We start from the raw sequence: 21,739 nt of genomic DNA on the forward strand, positions 1-21,739 counted from the left end.
TGATGAAGTCCTCAGTTGATACATTTTATTGGGTCATAGCGAATACAAACAATTGTATATATGATTAGGACATGTCAACGGTATACATGCTGAGGTTGATTTACCAAATGTTGATTTGTCAGTTGCTGCCAGACGTAAAATTGAATGCCCCATATTAACTATGCATTATGGCCAACTCAGCTTTTCTTGTAGACGTGGTAATATTTTTCATCTCTCCACTTAATAATTGCTGCACTAACCTTTCCCTGCGGGACATTGCGTTCTTTACCTTTTTACCCGCAGGGCTACAAAATCAACCCTCTCATTACACGAAATTGTTGGCTTAAACCCTTTCTACCATGTATTTCTGCCATATTACTGTGAGCCCTGCAATCCCATGAAGACCATTGGCATGGAAGGGGTTAACTCCAGTACACATCCGGCTGATTTCCCGTATCAGCGAGGTGGAGGGGGGGGTGCAGGGAGGAGGGGGCGCCGTGGGAATCGGCTAGGGTGGGGAGGGAGGAAGGGAACGGATGCGACAGAGTAGTCTCTATGGTGATGAGCATCACGCAGTCAGCAGAGCACGCGCCAGCAGGAGAAATATTTATAACCAGAGATTCAATCTAACATTCGCCCAGCATCCCAGAGCAAGCCTCTGCTATTCCTGTACTGACCTTAAATACACAGCTCTGTCACTGCACTAAAATGCTGGCTCCCTGGCCAGTGCCTACCAGAGGCGGATTAGGAAGAGACGGTGCTTCGGGGCAAGGCAGTCAACCTTATGAACGTATTCCCATACACCGTCACAACAATCTGACACTGTTACGTAGAACTCACAGTTATACACTAATCCATAAATCTTATGCCCTGGGACATCCCCGCTAGGACTGGCCGCTTCTGTTTGCGAACCATAGAAGAGCGGATGGCCTCTGGTCTTGTGGTACGCAGTAGTGGTGAACCTTGCACTAAGGTGCCCTGGGATAAGCGCCTCTTTTCCCCAACCATTATACAACCCTTGTGCCTGCCCACACAAATCAAGATCTATTACATAAAACAGGAGCCGTCGGATGTATGTGGCTATTTCACTGTAATTCCTTACATGCTTAATGTGTTCTGGATTAACTGCCCCCCCCCCAACACAGACACGGCTGAGTCACTCCATTCTGCTCTTATGACCTTGTAAAGATCTCCAGTAACCAACTGCCCTCCTGTGTACCTCGCGGTAACAATCAGAATGTTCCCAGCCTCCCCTCCTCATTTGGATGTGGTGCCAGCTCTTTTCCCAGCGCCCCTGCGAGTGGGAAGCTGCCCGTACATTCCACCATCTGTGCCTCGCGCCATCTGTAGAATACAGGTGGAGTATGCAATACCGGGATGTTCACAGACAAGCCTTGGGTATGTCACTCTATAATATTACATAACGCACAATGATTTCCTGCCATCCTTTGGGGTTAACTGTGAGACTCTGGCTTACGGCTTCAAGGCTGATAACTGCAGACAATATTCTCGGGCTATGAGGAATGTATTATACAGATCAAGAATTCAGCGCATGCCCAGCGGATACCATTCAAAAACGCCTATCTAAGGCATAAATATTGGAGATTCCGTCACAGTATATCAACATATATTGCTTAGCTGGCTACTACGTCAAAGCACCCCAAGTTTGGCGAGTCCTATCTCATGTTTTATGGCTATATTGCTTACCAAGGAGCTGAATCAGTGGTACTCATTTGGGTTAATATGAGAAATGCATTTGTTTAATGTTTACTCTAGAAAACTGCTAATATTATACTCAGCTACTTCTTAATAGCGAGAATATCCAGCTGAAGATGTTGTCTTCAGAGTCGATACGCACCGATCTGCTGCTGCTGTGGCAGATTAGGTGCTGTAGTGTGCGGCTTCTGGCTGGATATGCCCGGCCGCGTGCTACATGGGCATAGAAACGTAATGTGTGTTATATCCAGCTATCAGCTGTGCTATCGTCATTAGGAGGCCTCCGGCCTTAAAGTGCCAGGGCACCTCGTTATCCTCAGTCCAGCTCTGGTATACAGGTTCAGTGGATTTCTACAAGTGTGTTTATTGTAATTGTTTAATGCACGATTTGGGGGGAACATGCGGACGCTCGTTCCAAAATCATAGGCATCAATATGGAGTTGACTGTTGTAACAGTGATTTGCTTGCATTCGTCCAAGGGAGCAGCAGGGCTTTGGAAGGGGACCTTGCTTTGAGCACTGGGGCATTTTTAAGCTGAGCCAAGGTCCTTCTCAAAACTTCTTGAAAAGTTGGAAGCACGGAATCAGCTAGACCGTCACTGCCTAATGCCGTAGCATTAACTGGAACCAAAGGGCCCAGCCTGAACCAAGAACACAAAATCAGACCACTGCTTCTCCTCCAGCAAAGTTTGGCATCTCCCGAAGTCGTTCTCTGTTACTTCTAGCACAGGCAGCTCAGCAGTTTAGAAATCTCGAGAAACGGACTCTTTGAAATAAAAGTATCTTACGATGATTCTATGTTGAAAGTTCCTGAGCTCTGCAGTACAGAACATTCTACTCCCAATGTTGGTCTAAGGAGACTGCATGGCTGTGCGCTTGGTGTTATACGTCAGTCAGCAATGGGCGTGAAATAGCTGAATTCATTAATTATTGTGTCTATATCATTTTCACCATGTAGTGTATAACACATTTCTGCACAGTAGGCATTCTGGAGATGTGTGACATGCCCCACCGTGGATAGGTGACATCCCATCTCCCACGCTTAAACATAGGATTCAGGAACATCGTTAATGCAGGAGGTAGTGGGCAGCTGCCCCAGACTGGGTTTTAGGGGAGCTCGTTGATTTCCTTGCTAACTGCCCCCACAGCATATTAGGAAGAAAAGATAACATGCAGCAACGTTGAGCGTTAATATTACATCAAAATTGAGGCCCGGATCGCGCAAACACAATGGTCACAATGGTGCACAGCTTCAGAGGTGATTTCCCCTAGCTGGGCAACAAGAGGACACCTTAAATTTGCATACGAAAACCTTTTCCACTGACGCAATTTCTACAGAAATGGCGGAGAACAGGTTTTTTCTATTGTTATTATTCCTTCCAGTTCCATGGGCTGCGGAATGTACAAATGAAGTGGCACATTTTGCAGCTGAAATGTCATCATTTTTTACTGCAACAGAACTGCTTATCAAGAGATATTCACTGAAATACCTTTCAAAGCTTCTACACATTGCAGATTGCATTCAACAAAATCAAGCTTGTGGTTCAATGCCGAGCTGGCTTCTTCCATAAATTCCATTTATTTAGAGGCACAGCGGTATATAAAAAAATATAAAAAACTGTGTCTTGATGGAACAGCCTCCCAGCAGAAGTGTTAGAAGCTTATACATTAAAGGAACTTAAAAATGCATAGGAATGACATGTGACCGTTCCATTGAGTAATACGGACAATCAATACATTAAACCGGCAGCAAATTTCACTTGGTTGTCAAATTAAAATTATCCGTCAAAAGAAATTGTTGAATGGTTGATTGACAGAGTAGACAGGTACTATCTCTTCCAAGAGTATATGATCACATGACATATCGTGAACTATCGGCTACAGCAACATCAGGGGTATTATTGAAGTAATCTTTGTTCGTTTTGAATTTTGCTCCCCTTTAAAGATATAAAAGGGCAAAAAAATGATTTAACCCAACGTTAACGCAAGAAGACATGGCTATGTTCACCATGTTGTTTATCTTAATTTTGTCCTTTTTCTTTTGTCAAGTATAACATCACCAGTAAAGTAGTACTTTTTCGAAGCAACAAAAAATGTGGGATGGGTTGTGGGCGGGGCTTGGAAAGAGATGGGGCGTGGCCAGATACTTGCGCTCCGGACAGAAAAAGAAGAAGCTGACCAAGAGACCCAGGGAAGCCGGACTTTACTCAGAGACTCCGGGTCAAGCCTGGAGAAATCCCACATATGCTTTTTTGGTTATGGACTCTGTTTTATGTTTAGGATATTTATACCTATCCGTCACTGTATTAACTTCAAGCCTTTCTACTGTTTGGCTATGCCACTTATCCACCATCCTCTCAGGAAAAGAACACTTCCGCATAGACGCAGGCCAACAGGGATCTGTCTGTTTAGTTAATTCACACCTAAGGCTTTAGACATGTATGAAACAGGTTTGAACTGCACAGGGATTCTGAACCTTAATCTCCAATATTTTTTCTTTTTTTCTTTAGGGTATATTGGCTCAGGCTCTGCAATATCTGTAGAGCTGTAAAAAAAATGCACGTATAAGCAACACCGTACACAATAATAAAAAAAAAGTTTGAGCAATTATCTCCATACTCCAACTGATGAATCCACAGAAGTCCGGTTGGTATAAAAATATGAATTTTATTGAAAAAAGTAGTGTAATAACGAAGCCAATTGAGAGGAGACTTTTTCGCTACACTTCATATTTGTATAGCAACCTGACTTCTGTGGATTAATCAGTCAGAGTATGGAGATGCATTAATTGCTCACACTTTTCTCTTTATTATAGTGTTTTGTGGTTTTTTTGCACCCTGCATCCACTGCTCAAGCCACCGTTACGGAATTTTGCTCAGGTGATATGACCAACCGCACTGTGTTTTTCTATCACCACTGTACAGAGCTGCATAATATGATACGGGTAAATATATATATACTGTGCTGTGAAAAAGTATTTGTCCATTTCTGGTTATTTGTCACATTTAAATGTTTATGATTTTTTCATTTTATTTTTGAAGGTAAAGAGTTAATCAAAACCTATATCATATCAACTGCAATCAAACATTTGCTATAACTGGCAAAGAGTCTTTTACATTACTGTGGAGGAATTTTGGCCACTCTTCTTTGCAGAACTGTTCTAATTCAGCCACATTGGAGGGTTTCTGAGCATGAACTCTTGCTACAGCATCTCAATCAGATTCAAGTCGGGACTTTGACTAGGCCACTCCAAAATCTTCATTCTGTTTCTTTTGAACCATTCAGAGGTGGACCTGCTTGTGTGCTTCGGATCATTGTCCTGCTGCGTAACTTTTCTGGTAGAGAGCTGGATTTATGGTTCAATCAATTATGGCCAGGTCCTGAAGCAGCACAGGGCCCCAGACCATCACACTACCACCGTGTTTGATATGATGTTCATATTGTGGAACGATGTGTTAGCGGGACCCACGTCTTCCGAGAAGTTCCATGTTTGACTCATCAGTCCACAGAATGTTATCTCAAAAGTCTTGTGGGTCATGAAGATGTTTTTGGCAAGTGTGAGAAAAGCTTTTGTGTTCTTTCTGGTGAGCAGTGGTTTTCGCCCTGCAACTCTCCCATGGATGGCATTTTTCCACAGTCTCTTTCTTATTGTGGAATTGTGAATACTGACCTCAACTGAGGGAAGCGAGGCCAGTACTTCTTTACATGTTAGTCTGGGTTCTGTTGTGACCTCCCGGATAAGTCATTGATACGCCACCCCTGGGAAGGTTCACCGCTGTTCTAAGTTTTCTCCATTTGTAGATAATGGCTCTCACCGTGGTTCACTGGAGTCCCAGAGCTTTAGGAATGGCTTTGTAACCCTTTGCAGAATGATCAATGTCAATGATTTAGTTTCTTATATGTTCTTGAATTTCTTTGCAGCATCATGTACTGATTTTTGAGACCTTTTAGCCTACTTCACTTTGCAGGACAGGTTCTATTTGGTTGATGTTTAGATTCAACAGGGGCAATTACTTTTTCACATAGGGAAGTGTAGGATTCTATACATGGAATCATCATTTAAAAACTGCATTTTGTGTTTACTCGATTTACGTTTGTCTATTATTAAAATCTTTGGATCATATAAAACATTTAAGTGTGATAAATATGAAGAAATAGAATAAATCAGAAAGGAGGCAAATACCGTATTTGCTCGATTATAAGACGAGGTTTTTTCCAGAGCAAATGCTCTGAAAAATACCCCTCGTCTTATAATCAGGGTCGTCTTATAATCAGACCTCAAATAGGTCTGATTATGAGACTAAGATCCAGATCCCCCGCAGCGATGCAGAGGACCTGGATCCTCCTGTGTTAACCCCCTCCCCCCCACTTACCGGTGCTTCTGAGTCCCCGGTGCTTAGTCCGGGCTCCGTGTAGAGCTCTACGCGATACAATCGCGTAGAGCTCTACACGCTTCCCGGACTAAGCACTGGGGACCCAGATGCAGGGGACCTGGATCCTCCTGTGTTAACCCCCGACCCAACTCAGAAGCACCGGTAAGTTGGAGGGGGCATAACACAGGAGGATGCAGATCCCCTGCATCCTCCTGTGTTATGCCCCCTCCAACTTACCGGTGCTTCTGAGTCCCCGGTGCTTAGTCCGGGCAGTGTGTAGAGCTCTACGCGATTCGCGTGGAGCTCTACATGCTGCCCGGACTAAGCACCTGGGGCTCAGATGCAGGGGACCTGGACCCTCCTGTGTTATGCGGCCCCCCCAACTCAGAAGCACCGGTAAGTTTGGAGGAGGGAGGGGGAGTGTTAAATGGGGGGTGTAAGGCATTTCTGGAGGCAGAGTGCTCTTTGAAATGCCTTTTAACCCCTTAAATGCAACTCTGCCTCCTGAAATGCCTTAAACCTCCCTATATGCCACTCTTCCCCATAATATGCCTTTTAACCCTCTAAGTGCCAGATAGGGTTAAAAGGCATATAGGGTTAAAAGGCATATCATGGGGCACAGTGGCATATAGGGTTAAAAGGCATATCATGGGGCACTGTGGCATTTAGAGGGTTAAAAGGCATATCATGGGGCACAGTGGCATATAGGGGGTATAAGGCACTTCTGGGGCAGATGTGCATAACTGGGGGGCAGGTTGGAAAATAGAAGGAAATAAAACCAAAATATTTTTCTCAAGCATACCTTTTATTAAAAAAAGTGTTTAAATGAATTAACATTTACTGGTAAAACTTTTTTCCTATAGGGTCGTCTTATATTCAGGCTTTTTCTTTTTTTCCTAAATTAATATTAAGATTTGGGGGGTCGTCTTATAATCAGGGTCGTCTTATAATCGAGCAAATACGGTACTTTTACACAGCTGTATATATATATATATATAGATATAGCAATAATCTAACATAAAACAAGAAAGACTCTACATATTTGTTCGAACTATGCGCCAATGTTAGTATTATTATAGTGAATAAAAAAGGTTTTCATAACAACCATTTTGTTGTTATCATTAGTGGAAACTGCCAGAGTAACTTTGTGATGGAGTGTTAAGGGGTTAATATTTGAAGCGCCTCAGGGTCAGTTAATTCAGTCCAATTGAGCTATGTAATAACATGGAGCTTGGTAATGCAGCTGTACACACAATGTCCTTAATACATACTTAATACTGCAATAAACTGTTGTATAATGTAAGCTTGTATTGCTTATTTTTATTGCCACTTGCAGCAGTATAATGTAAGTTTTTATTACTACATGCAGTAATATATTATGAGGTTTCATTGCTCCTTGCAGGGGTATAACATGAGGATTTATTGCCACTTGCAGTGGTGTAATATGAGGTTTTATCGCCACTTGCAGAGGTATAATATAAGGTTGCCACTTGCTGTGGAATAATATAAGGGTTTTATTGCCAGCTGCAGTGTGGTATAATATGAGGTTTTATTGACCATTGCTAGGGTATTATATAAGGCTTTATTGCCTCTTGCAGGGGTATAATATAAGGTTTTATTGTCAGTTGTAGTAACATAATGGGAGGTTTTATGGCCTCTTTCAGTGGTATAATATAAGGTTTTGTTTCCACTGCTGGGTTATAATATGAGGTTTTATTGTTGCATACAGTGGTATAATAACACATTACAATTGCCACATACTGTGGTATAATTCAGAATATAGTAGGGTAATACCACAGAGTTACAATACCCTACCTGGTGATCTAAGAACATAGCAAACAAAAACAGGCTGAAAACATGCTCCAAATCCTTCTTATAGTTGACTTACTAGTCAACAACGAAAAAAGGTAAATATATAACAAAAGTAGCACAAAATAAGTTGCTACTAGTTTTACTCTTAAAATATGTTTTTGGTACATTCCTATCTACCCCAAACCTGCTGCCTTAAATAATATTGTCCATTTCCAGCCTTATTTTCGTCCAATGTATTTATATCATGGGATTCACATAGTTGCTGTCGGTGTAAAGAGTAAACATATAGAATATATAGAATTATTTAACCCAATTATTGAGTTCCATGTCCTAAAGGGGATGCCTGGAAATGTAGGACCCCTGAGCTACCCTGGCTTGAAGGGCCATGGGGTCTAAAGAAGAATAGGTATAAAAGTATTATGTGGGTACTTTAATATGTACTCTTCAAAATGTAAAAATAAAACAGGATAAAGGACTTACCTTAGGTAGAAGCTGCAGCCCTGCAGCTGTCCTACTAATCTGTGGTCTGACGAGTCCTATCACTGATTGGCTGAGTAAAGCAGCCAATGAGTGTCAGGAAAGTGCTCTATTGAATTGAATAGGAGAGCTTTCTGCACATGCACATAAGCCCTTTCCTCTTTTGTGTCTTACTTATAACTCAATATATAGCCACTGAGTATGTAATGTAAAAGGGCACTGGTAGACTGGTCTACATCTTGATTGTGTCCTTCTAGCACGATATTTATTTCAATGCAATTCTTTTTTGGTAAATGCATCTTGGAGATGACTGGATAGTGTGTGCCAAGGTGTTTGTATTTTGGGATGCTAAAATATTATGCCACGACTACATTTCCCCCTGAGGTGGAACTACCATGCCTCCCCTGCTGTCCATACTGTCATGAGAAACACTCTGAGGAACCTTGAAGCCATAGCTGCCAACACTTCCAACAACTTTGCTTATGATCCAGCTGTAAATTTTAACAGCCACTCTTCCAATTATTGGGTCTGTTGGCAGAAATGAGCCCTGGGCATCCGGAGGAGATAGAGTCTTACACCATGCACAGAATGTGAAAAGTATGATGTCACAATACCATATATAGTAGGCAGATCCATCCCAATCTCTAGGGTGCTTAGTGAAGCAGGGGACATTCAATATTTATTTTATAATGAAAACATCATATTGCTATTTGTGTCATTATTCGCATAACAACCACAATACATTATGAGACACATCATTTACATCACTTATATCCATTATAGTCAATGAAACATTACAGTATTCTATAATGTTTCCATGGAGGAACACAAAATGACTATTTCTACTTACATTCAAACACAGTATATCGTTACATAATGGGTAACAACTGCATTCATTACATGTGATTTCAGATCTATCTAGCTATCAATCATGAGTAAGATACATACAATATGCAGTATGTATGAACTGGCTCAGCTAGGACTATAATTTTTAATGACATTGCTGTTTTTTGTACTTTTTTAAGACTTGGGTTTGAATCGTGTATGTTACTCAGAGTGCACTTGATTTATTTTTTAACAAATGCTAATTTAAAACGACTAGTAAAGAGAGGGATAATTTGGGATACGGAGCAAGAGGATATCATTAGGGCTCTTATATTTAATCCTTTACTGGGGCTAGTTCTAGTAGATGTACTCCATGTGACGGCATACCCTCTTAGAGCAAATATCAGTGTTGGCCCCGGTGCCCACCAGGCTCAAGGTGCATGGGCAACACAGCCTCCAGCTGACTCCTTCATGTTTGATTTCATTTAATGATATTGCAGCATCCCAATTGATGCTGAGCTCCCCTGACCAGTCCAAGGAGCTGTTAAATCGAGGGAGGTCTGTGCTGTTGCAGGTCCCACGTGGCCACCTCACGACACTCTGAACCAGAGCTTTGCGAGGTGGCTCTTGGGTAAGGTTAAGTGGGCTGTCCAGAACCCTCTCCTTTACTCCAGCCTCACCCCCCACTGAATCAGGCCACACGCCCATACAAAGGAGACCTAAGTTGGACATCTAAAATGTTGCTGATTGTTGTTGGTTGGCTAAGGCAGCCTTTCAGAGCGTTGGTAAGAAGAAGAAGAGATAACATAAGGGCAATCAACTGACATGCTAATCCTGCCATATTTTGCCACTAATGTCACTTTCCATAACGTAAAACAGGCACCTTAATTCAAAACAAACAGACATCATAAACTATAAGTCGATTTAATAAATAAATGTAATTATGCTAAAAGCCGCTACGGTAACAGCTACTCTTTAAACAGAAATATTCCGAGAAGGCCTTTTGGTGTTCATATTTATGTTTATTTAAAGGTCCAAAAACTGATGTTCACTTATGATTAAAATGTAACTACTGGCATTAAATTCAAAAAGCAGCTTGCCACTGACTTCACTACTATTTAAAGAGATTTAAGTGGAAGGCTTTATCTGACCTAAAACATTATTCATGTCCATTATACTAGAGAATGTTAAGTAGATCGTGATTGACGTGTACAGCATCTGATCAAGCAAAGATCTGCAAAGAGCCAAGTGGGATATTTTAGATACTTTAGAGTTTATTTATTTACATTTTGGTACTTTTATTTATGATACTACTGGCCTACCTAAAACTGTAATGCATATATGTGTTGAACGCACTCAGCTGTACTTCCAACAGGCACATGCATCATTAGCAGGTAGCTGACTGGCTCTCAATGCACTACAACCTTCATGGCTTGTGGCCAAAGCAGAAGGCAGACACATTCTGGATGAGAGTTTTGGGAGTCATAGTTTAACAGCTTACGAATACCTGCCCTCAGTCCTATCAGCCTGTAACAAGATTTGACTGTTATATGTGGCTTACTGCTCTTACCAAATAATTCCCATGGTATCCGTAATGGTTCCATGACCTGGATATTTCCTTATATCTGCAGCTATGCTTTTGCTGCCTCTAAATAGTTCCTAAGTAGGGGCTTTTATATCCTTGGTATTATTGTATGTTAAATAAAGATATACTGTGAGGGAAGGTAATGTGAATATTTGCAATAAATCAGGGGACCCGCGGTATCCTGTACCCAGCATTGTGATTTTTTTTAAATTAAATTATTGAATCCTCCCTAACATTTTCTACAGCAAAGCACAGTAATTCTATGAGAAACACTATACTTTATGCTTTGGCACCAGCTTCATGGCAAGTGTGCCAGTGGCACGGACTGGGCGTTAAAGGGTCATCACAAAGCCAGCCACAAGAAGAGAAGACCTGGCATCTGAACGCATGAAGATGCCCTGCGCTCCTGACTTTCTGACATACACTGGGTAAGCAATAAGGCAACATCTGAAATCCCGCTTAGATTACAAGATATCGGTGAAATGGGCAATGAAGAAAACTTGCCCCTGTACAAAAAAAAATCTGAGCATGAAGGTCTCTATAAGGATATGTTTGTCATGTGCCAATGACACATGGCAAAGGACGGGCAAACAACTCAATGTTGCATTGGTACACACGGGGAATGTATAATGTTAATAAACTAATGCAATGTGCAGCACAAGAGGAACGCTGTGTAGCATGTGCAGGAACATTGTCACGTAATTAGATGTTATAAAACTGTACGTGATTATCTCATTTAGGCTGTCAGATTAACACATAATGTTCTAAATTATTATATAAAATCGATGTGAATAGTAGCACCTCTGACGCATGTATAACAAAGCACTTTGCACATTATTAGCCAAACTGCTTGTTTACTGGATTAATAAATGGCCGAACGAGACTGCCATTAGAGATGTTTCCTCCGTCACTCCATATCATATTCACAACTCCTATCATGTATAACCGGAGTTAAGCAAATGCGGATGATCACATAATGCAGAACAGTAGAAGATTTTTTTCATACCGATGCAAACTGGCGTTAGTGACAAATGAAACCATAACTGGCAATAACACAATGATGTAACAAGATTCAAGCATAGACGGCAGGGTGTAGGAGCTGGTGTAGTCTTTCCACGGATTGGGGTACTGACTGCCAGGAAGTATATCACGTGCAGGGAGATGTGTTCAACCAAACACATTTCCAACACTGAAAATTGCTGGGGGGAAATACAATGAGGGGATTCTGCAGAACCCTTTATGTATTTACAAAAGAGACGGCACATACATTTAAAGGGACCCCTCCTCTGTGCATTAATGTGCATACAATGGATGGCGTGTCCCTTTAAGCCCAGCCATCATTTGAACAGTAGTCCAACTCTCAGTAGGTTAACTCTCAATAGATATAAATAATTATGGGTTGTTTTGTGAACAATTAAATGATTAATAATAGCCAAGCTCTGGAGACGGTTTCCAGTACTGCTAGAGCTGATTTGTAAAGTGTGAATGCATCATGGACCCTAGTTACTGACAGATCGTTCTGGCTTACCACTCAGAGCTATGAAATGCAAAGTACGTATTGGTGGGCTTTGAAGTTCCCGGGGGCTCTAAGATGAAGCTAAACTCTCTCCCAGGGGCAGTTTGAAAGTGAAAAGGATGGGATAGCCTTGGTTGATAGTCTCTGGCATCCCTATAATCAGAGTCCTAACTTGGGCTCATGGAGTCTGGGGCAGGTTAGGTGGTCACCCCACACACTGACATCTCGTCCAAAGGGCAATAGGGGCATTCCCCCTGGGCAGCTCATGTGTCCCCTCACCTTGTTGAGCCTGGGGCCACTACACCTCTTGCCTTGATGAAGTAACAGCCCTGCCTCTGATGTTGGGGCCCCTGCAATCGGTGTTAAGGGGGCTTTCTCTTCAGATTTTTAATATAAATGGCTGTGTCTTAGAACATGTCACCGTGCCCTTCTGTAAATAAAAATGAATGCATGGTGCCAAATTTGCAGAAACATAAGTAATTGATTTCATAAACACCACGTGGACAGATGCCTGATGATAAATAATTACATAAACCATAAGTAATACATCATGATTACACACAAAGGACTCCTTGGGGACCCTCCAAGACCGAGGTTTCCATCTAAGCTGCACCCCTGACTACAGTATTGTACAAAATGGATAAAGGTAAATTACTTCTGCATTCTAAAACTTTTACCTATTCAATACCAGGGGAACTGTCAGTTAAACATTTCAAATTATTATGTTATATACTACTTGTTATATCCTGTCTACCCATTGTACAGCACTATGGAATATGATGGCGCTATATAAAACAATAAATAATAATAATAAGAATATGGAACTCATTTTATACAATGCTATGTGCTTTAAATGAAGATAACATGTGTTTTCTATTACTATACCGACAGGTTGGCTGATGGCCCTACATTATTGAATGCAACTTTTACAGGATAAGTCATTATTGTTGCTGCTACCTCCAAAATGGGTTTTATATATAAAGAGGTGACAGGTGCAAAAAAAGGGAAAATATTGAGATAGTGGCACAAAAAAGTTGACTGTGAATGAAAAGCCGGACAATCACACCGTAAATAATGGCACACTCAGAACCGATGATTTCATGTATACAGAAAATTATGGCCCAAGTGCTTTTTTAGAATTCACACCAGTCGTGTTCTTACAGCACTGTTCTGAGTAATAATACCTGTATAAGTGAGAAAACGGCCCGTACTGACACTAATAAAAGTGCTACGCATTAACATCACTATTGCACACACCATCATACACTATAAGAGATGATTATATGCTTTATACAGTTGGTACAGCAACAGCTTACAATTACTTTACATTCAGACCATAATGAAACATTCATCTTCACTGGAGTTCCGCATCGTCCCATTTACATGCAGATAAATGACAATTTCAATTACATATAAAAAGAGGCTGCTTGAATGCGATTTTATCACCATAGCAACCAGTACAATTCTCCTGCAGATTGGATCATTCCATTGGTTGCTCTGGTGATAAGACTGCTATGGTTCACATCTAGACAATACGTTGTTGGTCCTATTGGTCCATCAAGCAGGTGCTATAAGAACCCATAAACGGTCAATGGTTATAAAGACAAAACAGATAAGCCAGAGATTAAGTATACAATGTTACTGGTTCCAAGTCTGTTGTCTTATCTGAAGAAGCTCGTTTGAGCAGGTCCCTCCTTACCTTTCGTTTCTGTAAATCCAAATTGTTATGTTATGCACTACTCGTTATGTCCTGTTTACCCATTGTACAGGGCTGCAATATATGAAGGTGCTATAAATCAATAAATAATAAGGGATCTCTGAGGTAATGAAAACGTGGTTATTTTTCCTATGTTGGCCCAATAAAAGGTATCACCTACAACTAAAGACTCCATCTCCTCTGGTACCAATACAGCAATATCTACGATCCTGGTCTGAAATGTGGTCTTATTACCATAGCAACCAATGGAATGGTCTTCCTGAGTGGGCTGTTCCATTGGTTGCCATGGTAATGAGATCGGTTTTTCATAAACTGAACCAGAATCACTTTTTTTTTCCTACAAACCTCAGTGCATCATGTGCTATTATTTTACCCTATATCATCCTGCGCTGACAGTTAAATGATGAGTAGAGGTTGAGGGGCCCAAAATGTTGGAGGGCACCTAGAACCCAGGCACCTGGATACACCACTGGTTTATGGAGCACATACTGAGTTCCGTAATGTTTTCCCTTGGAACTTTAAGATCCACAATCACTTAATAGAACCCATTCCTTTACGGTTATTAAATTTCCACAAAAAAATGTGTTCAGAATATAATTCTGATAAGATATAAAAAAGATTAGAAAACAAACAAAAACTGCTCGTATAACCTCTCTACATTGTGCCTTCTTGTAATGCCTGAATAACTAAAAAATGCCCCATGCAATGAACTTAATGAAGCCCTGTACTATACATGTCTTCATCTTAAAGAGCAAATCTAGCATCTCCCTATAAATCCCCATATTTTCAGTAGTATATTCTTGGCCAACTATGCCTAGGACAGTAGATCTGGGGGGAGAAATAATTAGGTTCCCTGGAGTGCCACTTACTGAATGGGCCTGTTATGGATATAAAAGAACCGTCGTATTTGCATTACAGAGGTTTGTGCCTCCTTAGCCCTTACTTGGCCCTCCATGACACGCATGCTTCAGAGACTTGAGGTGAGACATGGGGGTGAGGGTCGTCCGGGCCTAGGGCAGCCACCTCTTCAATGCACCACTGCATATAATCTCTCCTATTGCTGGTTTTTGCAAGCGGTCAGGGAAAGGGGAGCAAAAATGCACTGAACCAGGCATGGAGAAGGCAATGCTAAACACAAACACCCCCACCCAGGGGTCAAAAGGACTGAGACATTGGATGTGGAAACGCTGAGACTTTCCATACTACTTCAATACTTGGGTACTCTCTAGTAAGCAGGTCAGTGTCCTGTCTGTCTCACATATAAAAGTGTGTCCATCTCGCATCCGTGACTCACCTCGTGCCGACAACTTCTTGGTGTTTATGATCTTGGCTGCATATTCGTGGCCTGTGCAGAGCTTCACGCAGCGCCTGACCACGGAAAACGCTCCCCTGGAAGATATAAACAAGACCCCATCAAACCAAAGGCTGTGTGCAGCTGGACCTGTTACTATCATCATATATATCATCATCATAAAAGAAGACAACATAGGCTGTACTGCAGTAGAAAGCAGTGAACTATAATTACAATAGGCTGTCAGTGGATTTTAGTGAGCCCTCGTCCAATGTGCTTCTTCAGTGGAAATGGTTAAGGAGATTTGGTGCAGCATTACAGTTTATATCTCATATCTATCTTGCCACCTTCAAAAAATAACACATAGCCTGCCTTATCGCCATTCTAATGCATGCTATTTGAAGGCTGGTAGATAAGTGGAACATGCTCCTAGCAGGTGAGGGAATTTAAACATGCATAGGACATGCATAAAGCTATCCAGAATCTAAAACGAGACCAGGGACTGATTATGGGCTGAGTCCATCATCAGGAGAAATGGGCAGACTAGATGAGCCGAATGGTTCTTATCTGCCGTCAAATTCTATGTTTCTATGTTTCACTTCTGGATTTGGTGTCTGATTGCCAGGCACGCGTCTGAAAAGCCTGTTGATGTTATCTCTGCCGCTACAAGGCTGAATTGGATTTTAATGCAGTGAATGAGTCTGCAGGGCATGAATGAGGTGCGGCCACAGATCTATATGTAGGCCTGGGTGAGAGGCGGATGGGGTTTCTGCACCAGTCCAGACAGCCTGTCTGCGTTTAATCCTGCAGAGTAAGAGCGGAGAGCTTCTACACAGACAGCTACACTTACTGCTCTCTCTGCAATGAAGTCCCGGGGCATACAGACATATTATCGGATACAGTGATAACAGAAGCCTAAGCATTAACAGCCAGCTCTGGATGAAAGTCATCAGTCTATTTATCCCTTCAGCAAAGCCAACCAGCGTAGGCTGAGTAAAGTGTGTGATACCTACCTGATCAAGATGAGTAATCACAAGTGGCTTGGAACCAGGACTAATCAACAGGCAGATCTCCATCTATTATACAAATGCCATGACACTCAGATAGCCCCCCAGAAAGAAGGATGTCTACGGCTTGTATGGGAGCATCATGGGAGTAGCACTTCCACAACAGCTGGAGATCTACCTGTTGAGTGATCCCGTCTTAATTCAAAAAAGCTTCTTTGGGCTAGGAATGAAAGATGTTATAGATATATATATATATATGTATATATATATATATATATATATAATACAGTGATACAGGGATGGAAAGGTATCATGCTTTCCTCACGTTGTTGGTGACCTACCATTGTCTGCCAGGCCTAGAGTTCTCATAAGTGAAGAACCTTTTGGTTGGAACCTATGTAATCAACTATGCGTTGGCAGGCCACAGGGTACAAGGGGCAAATTGCAGGTAAGTAACTGCGTTGCTACTAGTGCATGATGTCAAACATGTATACATTGTCATGTAACCATTTAAATGTCTAAATAGTTTGGTACAAAACTCTATTTTAGCAGTTGCCTATGTGTGCTCCAGGTAGGCTTCAAAACATATATAACATATTAATAACATGACAACAGCAGATTCATTGGGTCCTGCTTCAGGTAAGACATACCACCACCAGCCTCAGAATTCCTAATACCGGCCTGGAACATGGACTAGGTAAAACTTGCTGCCTGTAGGTGTGGATTACCGGATTATCGGAGACTACTAGACAGCATAATTGGACATACAGTGTTTGTGTACATAATGGTATGACGGTCATTATTGGAATAGTAGTGAAGTCTTCAGAGTAAAGGAAGACTTCACCACTGACATTCCCATGAGATGTATTTAACAAGTTCCAAATGAGCTGGGATGACATAAAGAATATACATTAGGCTGGGGGGAGCAGGGGGAGGTGTCTGTATAAAACACCACTACCAAGATGGTAAAAACGAACTGGTCAGTGTTAATCATATACCGGCAAAAGCTGTGCCAGCATTACTCTGGAACGTTTTAATTTTTAGATAAAACCCTATGGTTACAGGCCCTCTCCCGAATCCAAGTCTGCTAAGAAATCTTCAAACATTTTTTGTAAACCCCGTAAACCAGATCATATACTAAACCCTTGTCCTTGATAATTTTAGAAGTCAGTATGACGATTATAGAGTAGTCTAAATGATAGAGTGCAAGTGAAGGGGTTCAATTGTATGTAGAAGCATGAAAAGGGAGCCATGGCGTTAAGCGGCTGGAGAACCAGAAGCCAGACCTCCATATACACATAATGGTAAAAGACAGTGTTTGAATACAGAAGAAGATCCAGTTTTTTGGGGGCCAGTATAAGAATAGCTGAGTGACTTTTCAGGATGAAATGATTGTGTAATGACAGCTGTGGGTATAGAGAGCTCAAACATGGCTTGGAACCAGAATGATCCATAGTAAAACTCTCATACACATCCATCATGTATCTAAATATAGGTGTGTGTGTATTGACCCCAATGTGAAGTCACACTCTATCTGCTCTCTGGCAGGATATATTAATATCAGTGACTGTGTGTGTGAGCAAACACCTATCATTGTCAAGACAAAGAGTCACCGCCTGGGCACTCCACTCCCCGGCTACCCGGAGGCTGCCAATTCCCATGTACTGCAAGGCATGCATTTCTCAGGTTTTACTGAAAAGAGCAATGATCGGGATTCCTGCGGTAATTACTGGGCACATGCTGTCCGGGTACAGCTGAGTACCGAGCCACTACTCCACTCCTGCAGAGAACACACCGGCTTTGCTATTGCTAGTTATACATTTCTTTAGTAATAATGGGCATACCTTGGGTACTGACAGATATATACACAGCCAATTGATTCTAAGACCACGCTGTCTTATTACACATTCCCAGAGACAACATAGTGTATGACCATACTTTCCAAATAACGCTGCACATACTTTGTCGTGGTATCGTTAGGTACATGCAGATAATACTCAAATATTATTAGGTTCCAATATTGCCTAATGTACCCATTACACGCTATTAAATACAGACCAACAGGTGCCTTGTATTAATGTGCCCACTACCCACACCTAGCACGATGGGAGCGATGCATGTACGCTGCTGTATAGATGCGTGTTACGTGTTGTGCATGTACATGATGTATAGGTAGCTTTTTGGCAATCCCTCGCTAGCACCTGTTGATGCCAAAAGCACTGCTGCTTATTCACAGATTGTTTTATTGCTAAATCCCCTTTATAGGCACATCTATACACACAAATATTCAACAGATGTATACCTACATAGATGGGCACAACAGGCAAAAGAGAGATCTCAATAATTAATTGATATCATGTTGAGTGCAATGCGTTTAGGGGCACATTAGGCCAGATGAGCCACTTAGCCACGGTACTGGCCCGGTAACACTGTGACCCCTGCTTCACAGCAGGCCTTGTCCTGAAATCCTCAATCCATGCCAGAGCCAAGCGTGACATCACCTGGGGGGGAAGGTGATTTGGAAGAGGGGGGGACATCCAGGGGACAGAAATCCCAGTACACCTGCCAATCAAATCATCAGTCTCCAGGCACGGTAACACCAATCACACACCAAACACCCCAACCAATAAAAAAATAACTCCAATCACTGTCCATATATGGTCATTTACACACCAATATTACCAAAGTACCCAAAAATAGCCTTGATGGCTCATTAATATGCTCCGGTCACTTGACAACACTTGTTTGTTGGCTATTAAGAACACTGAATAACCGCTGCTGTTTGTCTTGCTATTTATAGGATATACGATCAATTCTCCTTATCAAATCGTACAGTGTAACCGTATGTTCATTACTTCTTCCACTGGAGAAACACCTGCATTAGCCCAATCTTTGCACCTCCACCCCAGTGTTATCAATCACCCCCCCCCCAGCATAAGGGACATCTTAATTATTATCCCCCACCATTCCATTTGGAATCTGGCACCATCTCCGTTAACGGAGAATGCAAAGAAAAAGAATGTCCTTTGCAAATTGCCAATCAATATATCCTGAATCATCAATAATGGTCTATTTTATCCAAAGACATTTGCCAACTCATCTCTCTCACCCACGCAGAGAAAATAACCATCACCCCACGTCGTGTTTGCCAGGCAATGGGTGCCAGTCACCTGTGATAATGCCCCTGCAATCCATGAATAGTATTTATCATTTATAAGCCACCATCACCCCAAACCTCCCCCTCCATCTGAATATCTCCCAGAAGGAATGTACGCAATCAGCACAGTCTTCCAGGCACAGTGTATACATACATCTACTAATATGTGTATATATACGGTATATATATATATATATATATATATATATATATATATATATATATATATATATATATATATATATATATATACATATATACATGCGCACATGTACCCATCCATTCATGTATATCCATCTATAGATACAGATGTGATTACCCACCCACTGAGTGACATATTATGCCAGGTATTAAGCATTAAGTGAATGTATTCTGCACACACAAGCATTATTTATCAGTTACACTCATATAGGCAGATAATATACATTTATTACATAAACATCTGTTCAAAGTTTACATGATATGCAATGAGACAGACAGACATCCACAGTCACATCATGAGCAGGGCACCCTTATTTTCTGCCCCTCACACACACACACACACCCTATCTGCCCCCTGGGGGGAGATGCTAAGAAGCATTAACCCTTTCACTGTTGGGGGAGGGGTGAGCTGCACCATTCCCAGCACTGGAAAGGGTTAAGCAGGGTATCAATGCTATAAGGCACTGTTTTAGTAGGTTTGGGGGAGGAGGTGGGGACCATGTATAACCCTTCCCCCTGAGTGCCTTATTGCTCCAGCTGCAGGTGAGATGTCAGATGGTGCCTTACTTGCCAATCTCTTCATAAAGCTGATATTCATCTGTAAAACGTGTGCAGGTTACAGCCATGTCTGCATGGGATCTGGGCTCTGCAGTGCTTCTTGGCTTCAGGAAGGAACTGAGCTCTTCTTCTGCCTTGATTTAAGGATGGTTGGTGGGAGGCTGGAGTCTCAGGAGAGATCTGTTCTACTTGCCCCTTCTGGTCCTATTATCTGCTTCTTCCTCTCTGCCCCTCCTGGAGGGTTCTCTGCGTCTTTTCTACCACAAAAAAAAAAAATCCAGAAAAAAAAAAGAATGAAGAATGATAGATACACAGACTGGGAGGGATGGAAAAAAAGAGAGAGAGAGCGAGAGAGACAGGAGGAGTGGGTGAGATTTCAGGAGTAAGGGGGAGAGAGAGAGGAGAGGCAGGCAGGAGCAGCTTTGAATGTGCCTTGCCTGTATTAATTTCAGATCGACCAGAACAAGAGGGAGGGAATGATGGAGGGTGGGAATGAAAGAGAGAGAGAATGAGAGAGGGAGGGCAGAGATAGAGTAGAGATACCTATGAAGAGAATAGGAGAGGGCTGGAGAGAAAGTGCCAGGACTGTTTACTAGGGGTATTTACCCCATACCTTTGGGGGAGTGGACCTCATTACAGACCCCATCATGTAAAGAAGATATAAGCTCTCAGCTACACAAGACATATCCCCTGCAATGTATATTACAGCTAATGGCTGCAAAGCCTAAAGCTAACGGGTAGATCAGAAATACCTAATAATACAATTGTCTAAATATGAATAAATCTACAAATGCACCAGCCGACGTTGTATTTAATATGCTGATTATTGTACCCCGGGAAGTTACAGTAGGCATTAGTGTACTTGGCCCTGTTGTTCTGGAGTCCCTATAAATAGAAACATAGAATTTGACGGCAGAACCAATCGGCCCGTTTAGTCTGCCCATTTATCTTGAAGTAAAGACTCAGAATCAGTCCTTTGTCTCGTTTAAGGATAGCTGTGTGCCTACTCCATGCATATTTATATTTTCTTACTGCGTTAACCTCTACCACTTCTGCTGGGAGGCTGTTCTACTTATCTACCACCCTCTCAGTAAAATAAAAACACTCAGATCACATTGATGTTTCTGGACGGCCCTCTCCTGCCTCCCCGCAGTGATGTTGGGCCTGTTTACATTGAATTTAGCAATACACACACAAGTAGCCAGTGGAAGCGTGACCCAGGGACATTTAACGAGCACAGCAACTTCATGATGATAATATTTAAGGTGGAAGAAGTAACAGGGCTACAGAATTTGATGGTGCTATATAAAACAATAAATAATAATAATAATGTTCATTTTGCAACATGGTGACAATCAAACATTTTCCATCAGACCGTGGGCCGTGAACTAAAGTTGGACCGTGGGCTCTGGCAATGAACAGGTTACCTTTGACCGTTTACCCCAACCCCCCCATGTTACTCCTAATTAGTAAGCAGGGAAAAGAGAAAGGATAGGTCTGGCTAGTTGCATTTGGCCTGAGCCAAG

At 41.9% G+C, this 21,739-nt stretch overlaps 1 protein-coding gene across 16 annotated transcripts in view; it reads right to left on the minus strand.

Moving 5' to 3' along the window:
- CAMK2B (calcium/calmodulin dependent protein kinase II beta) overlaps window positions 1-20,570 on the minus strand; it is a 58,509-nt gene extending 37,939 nt beyond the window's left edge. For 5 of the 16 annotated variants that reach the window (XM_053462804.1, XM_053462813.1, XM_053462806.1 and 2 more), the window contains exons 1-2: window positions 20,223-20,563; window positions 15,294-15,388 (exon numbers count right to left, since the gene is read on the minus strand). In XM_053462804.1, the coding sequence (XP_053318779.1) occupies window positions 15,294-15,388; window positions 20,223-20,281 (154 nt within the window). In that variant the 5' untranslated portion in view covers window positions 20,282-20,563. Of the gene's footprint in view, window positions 1-15,293; window positions 15,389-20,222 lie in introns of all 16 variants that reach the window. The other 11 variants (XM_053462812.1, XM_053462808.1, XM_053462803.1 and 8 more) reach the window with 7 other exon arrangements.
- Between the last annotated feature and the right edge of the window lie 1,169 nt (window positions 20,571-21,739).

This window comes from Spea bombifrons, chromosome 4, assembly GCF_027358695.1.
Source record: "Spea bombifrons isolate aSpeBom1 chromosome 4, aSpeBom1.2.pri, whole genome shotgun sequence".
Taxonomy (NCBI): Eukaryota; Metazoa; Chordata; class Amphibia; order Anura; family Pelobatidae; genus Spea; species Spea bombifrons.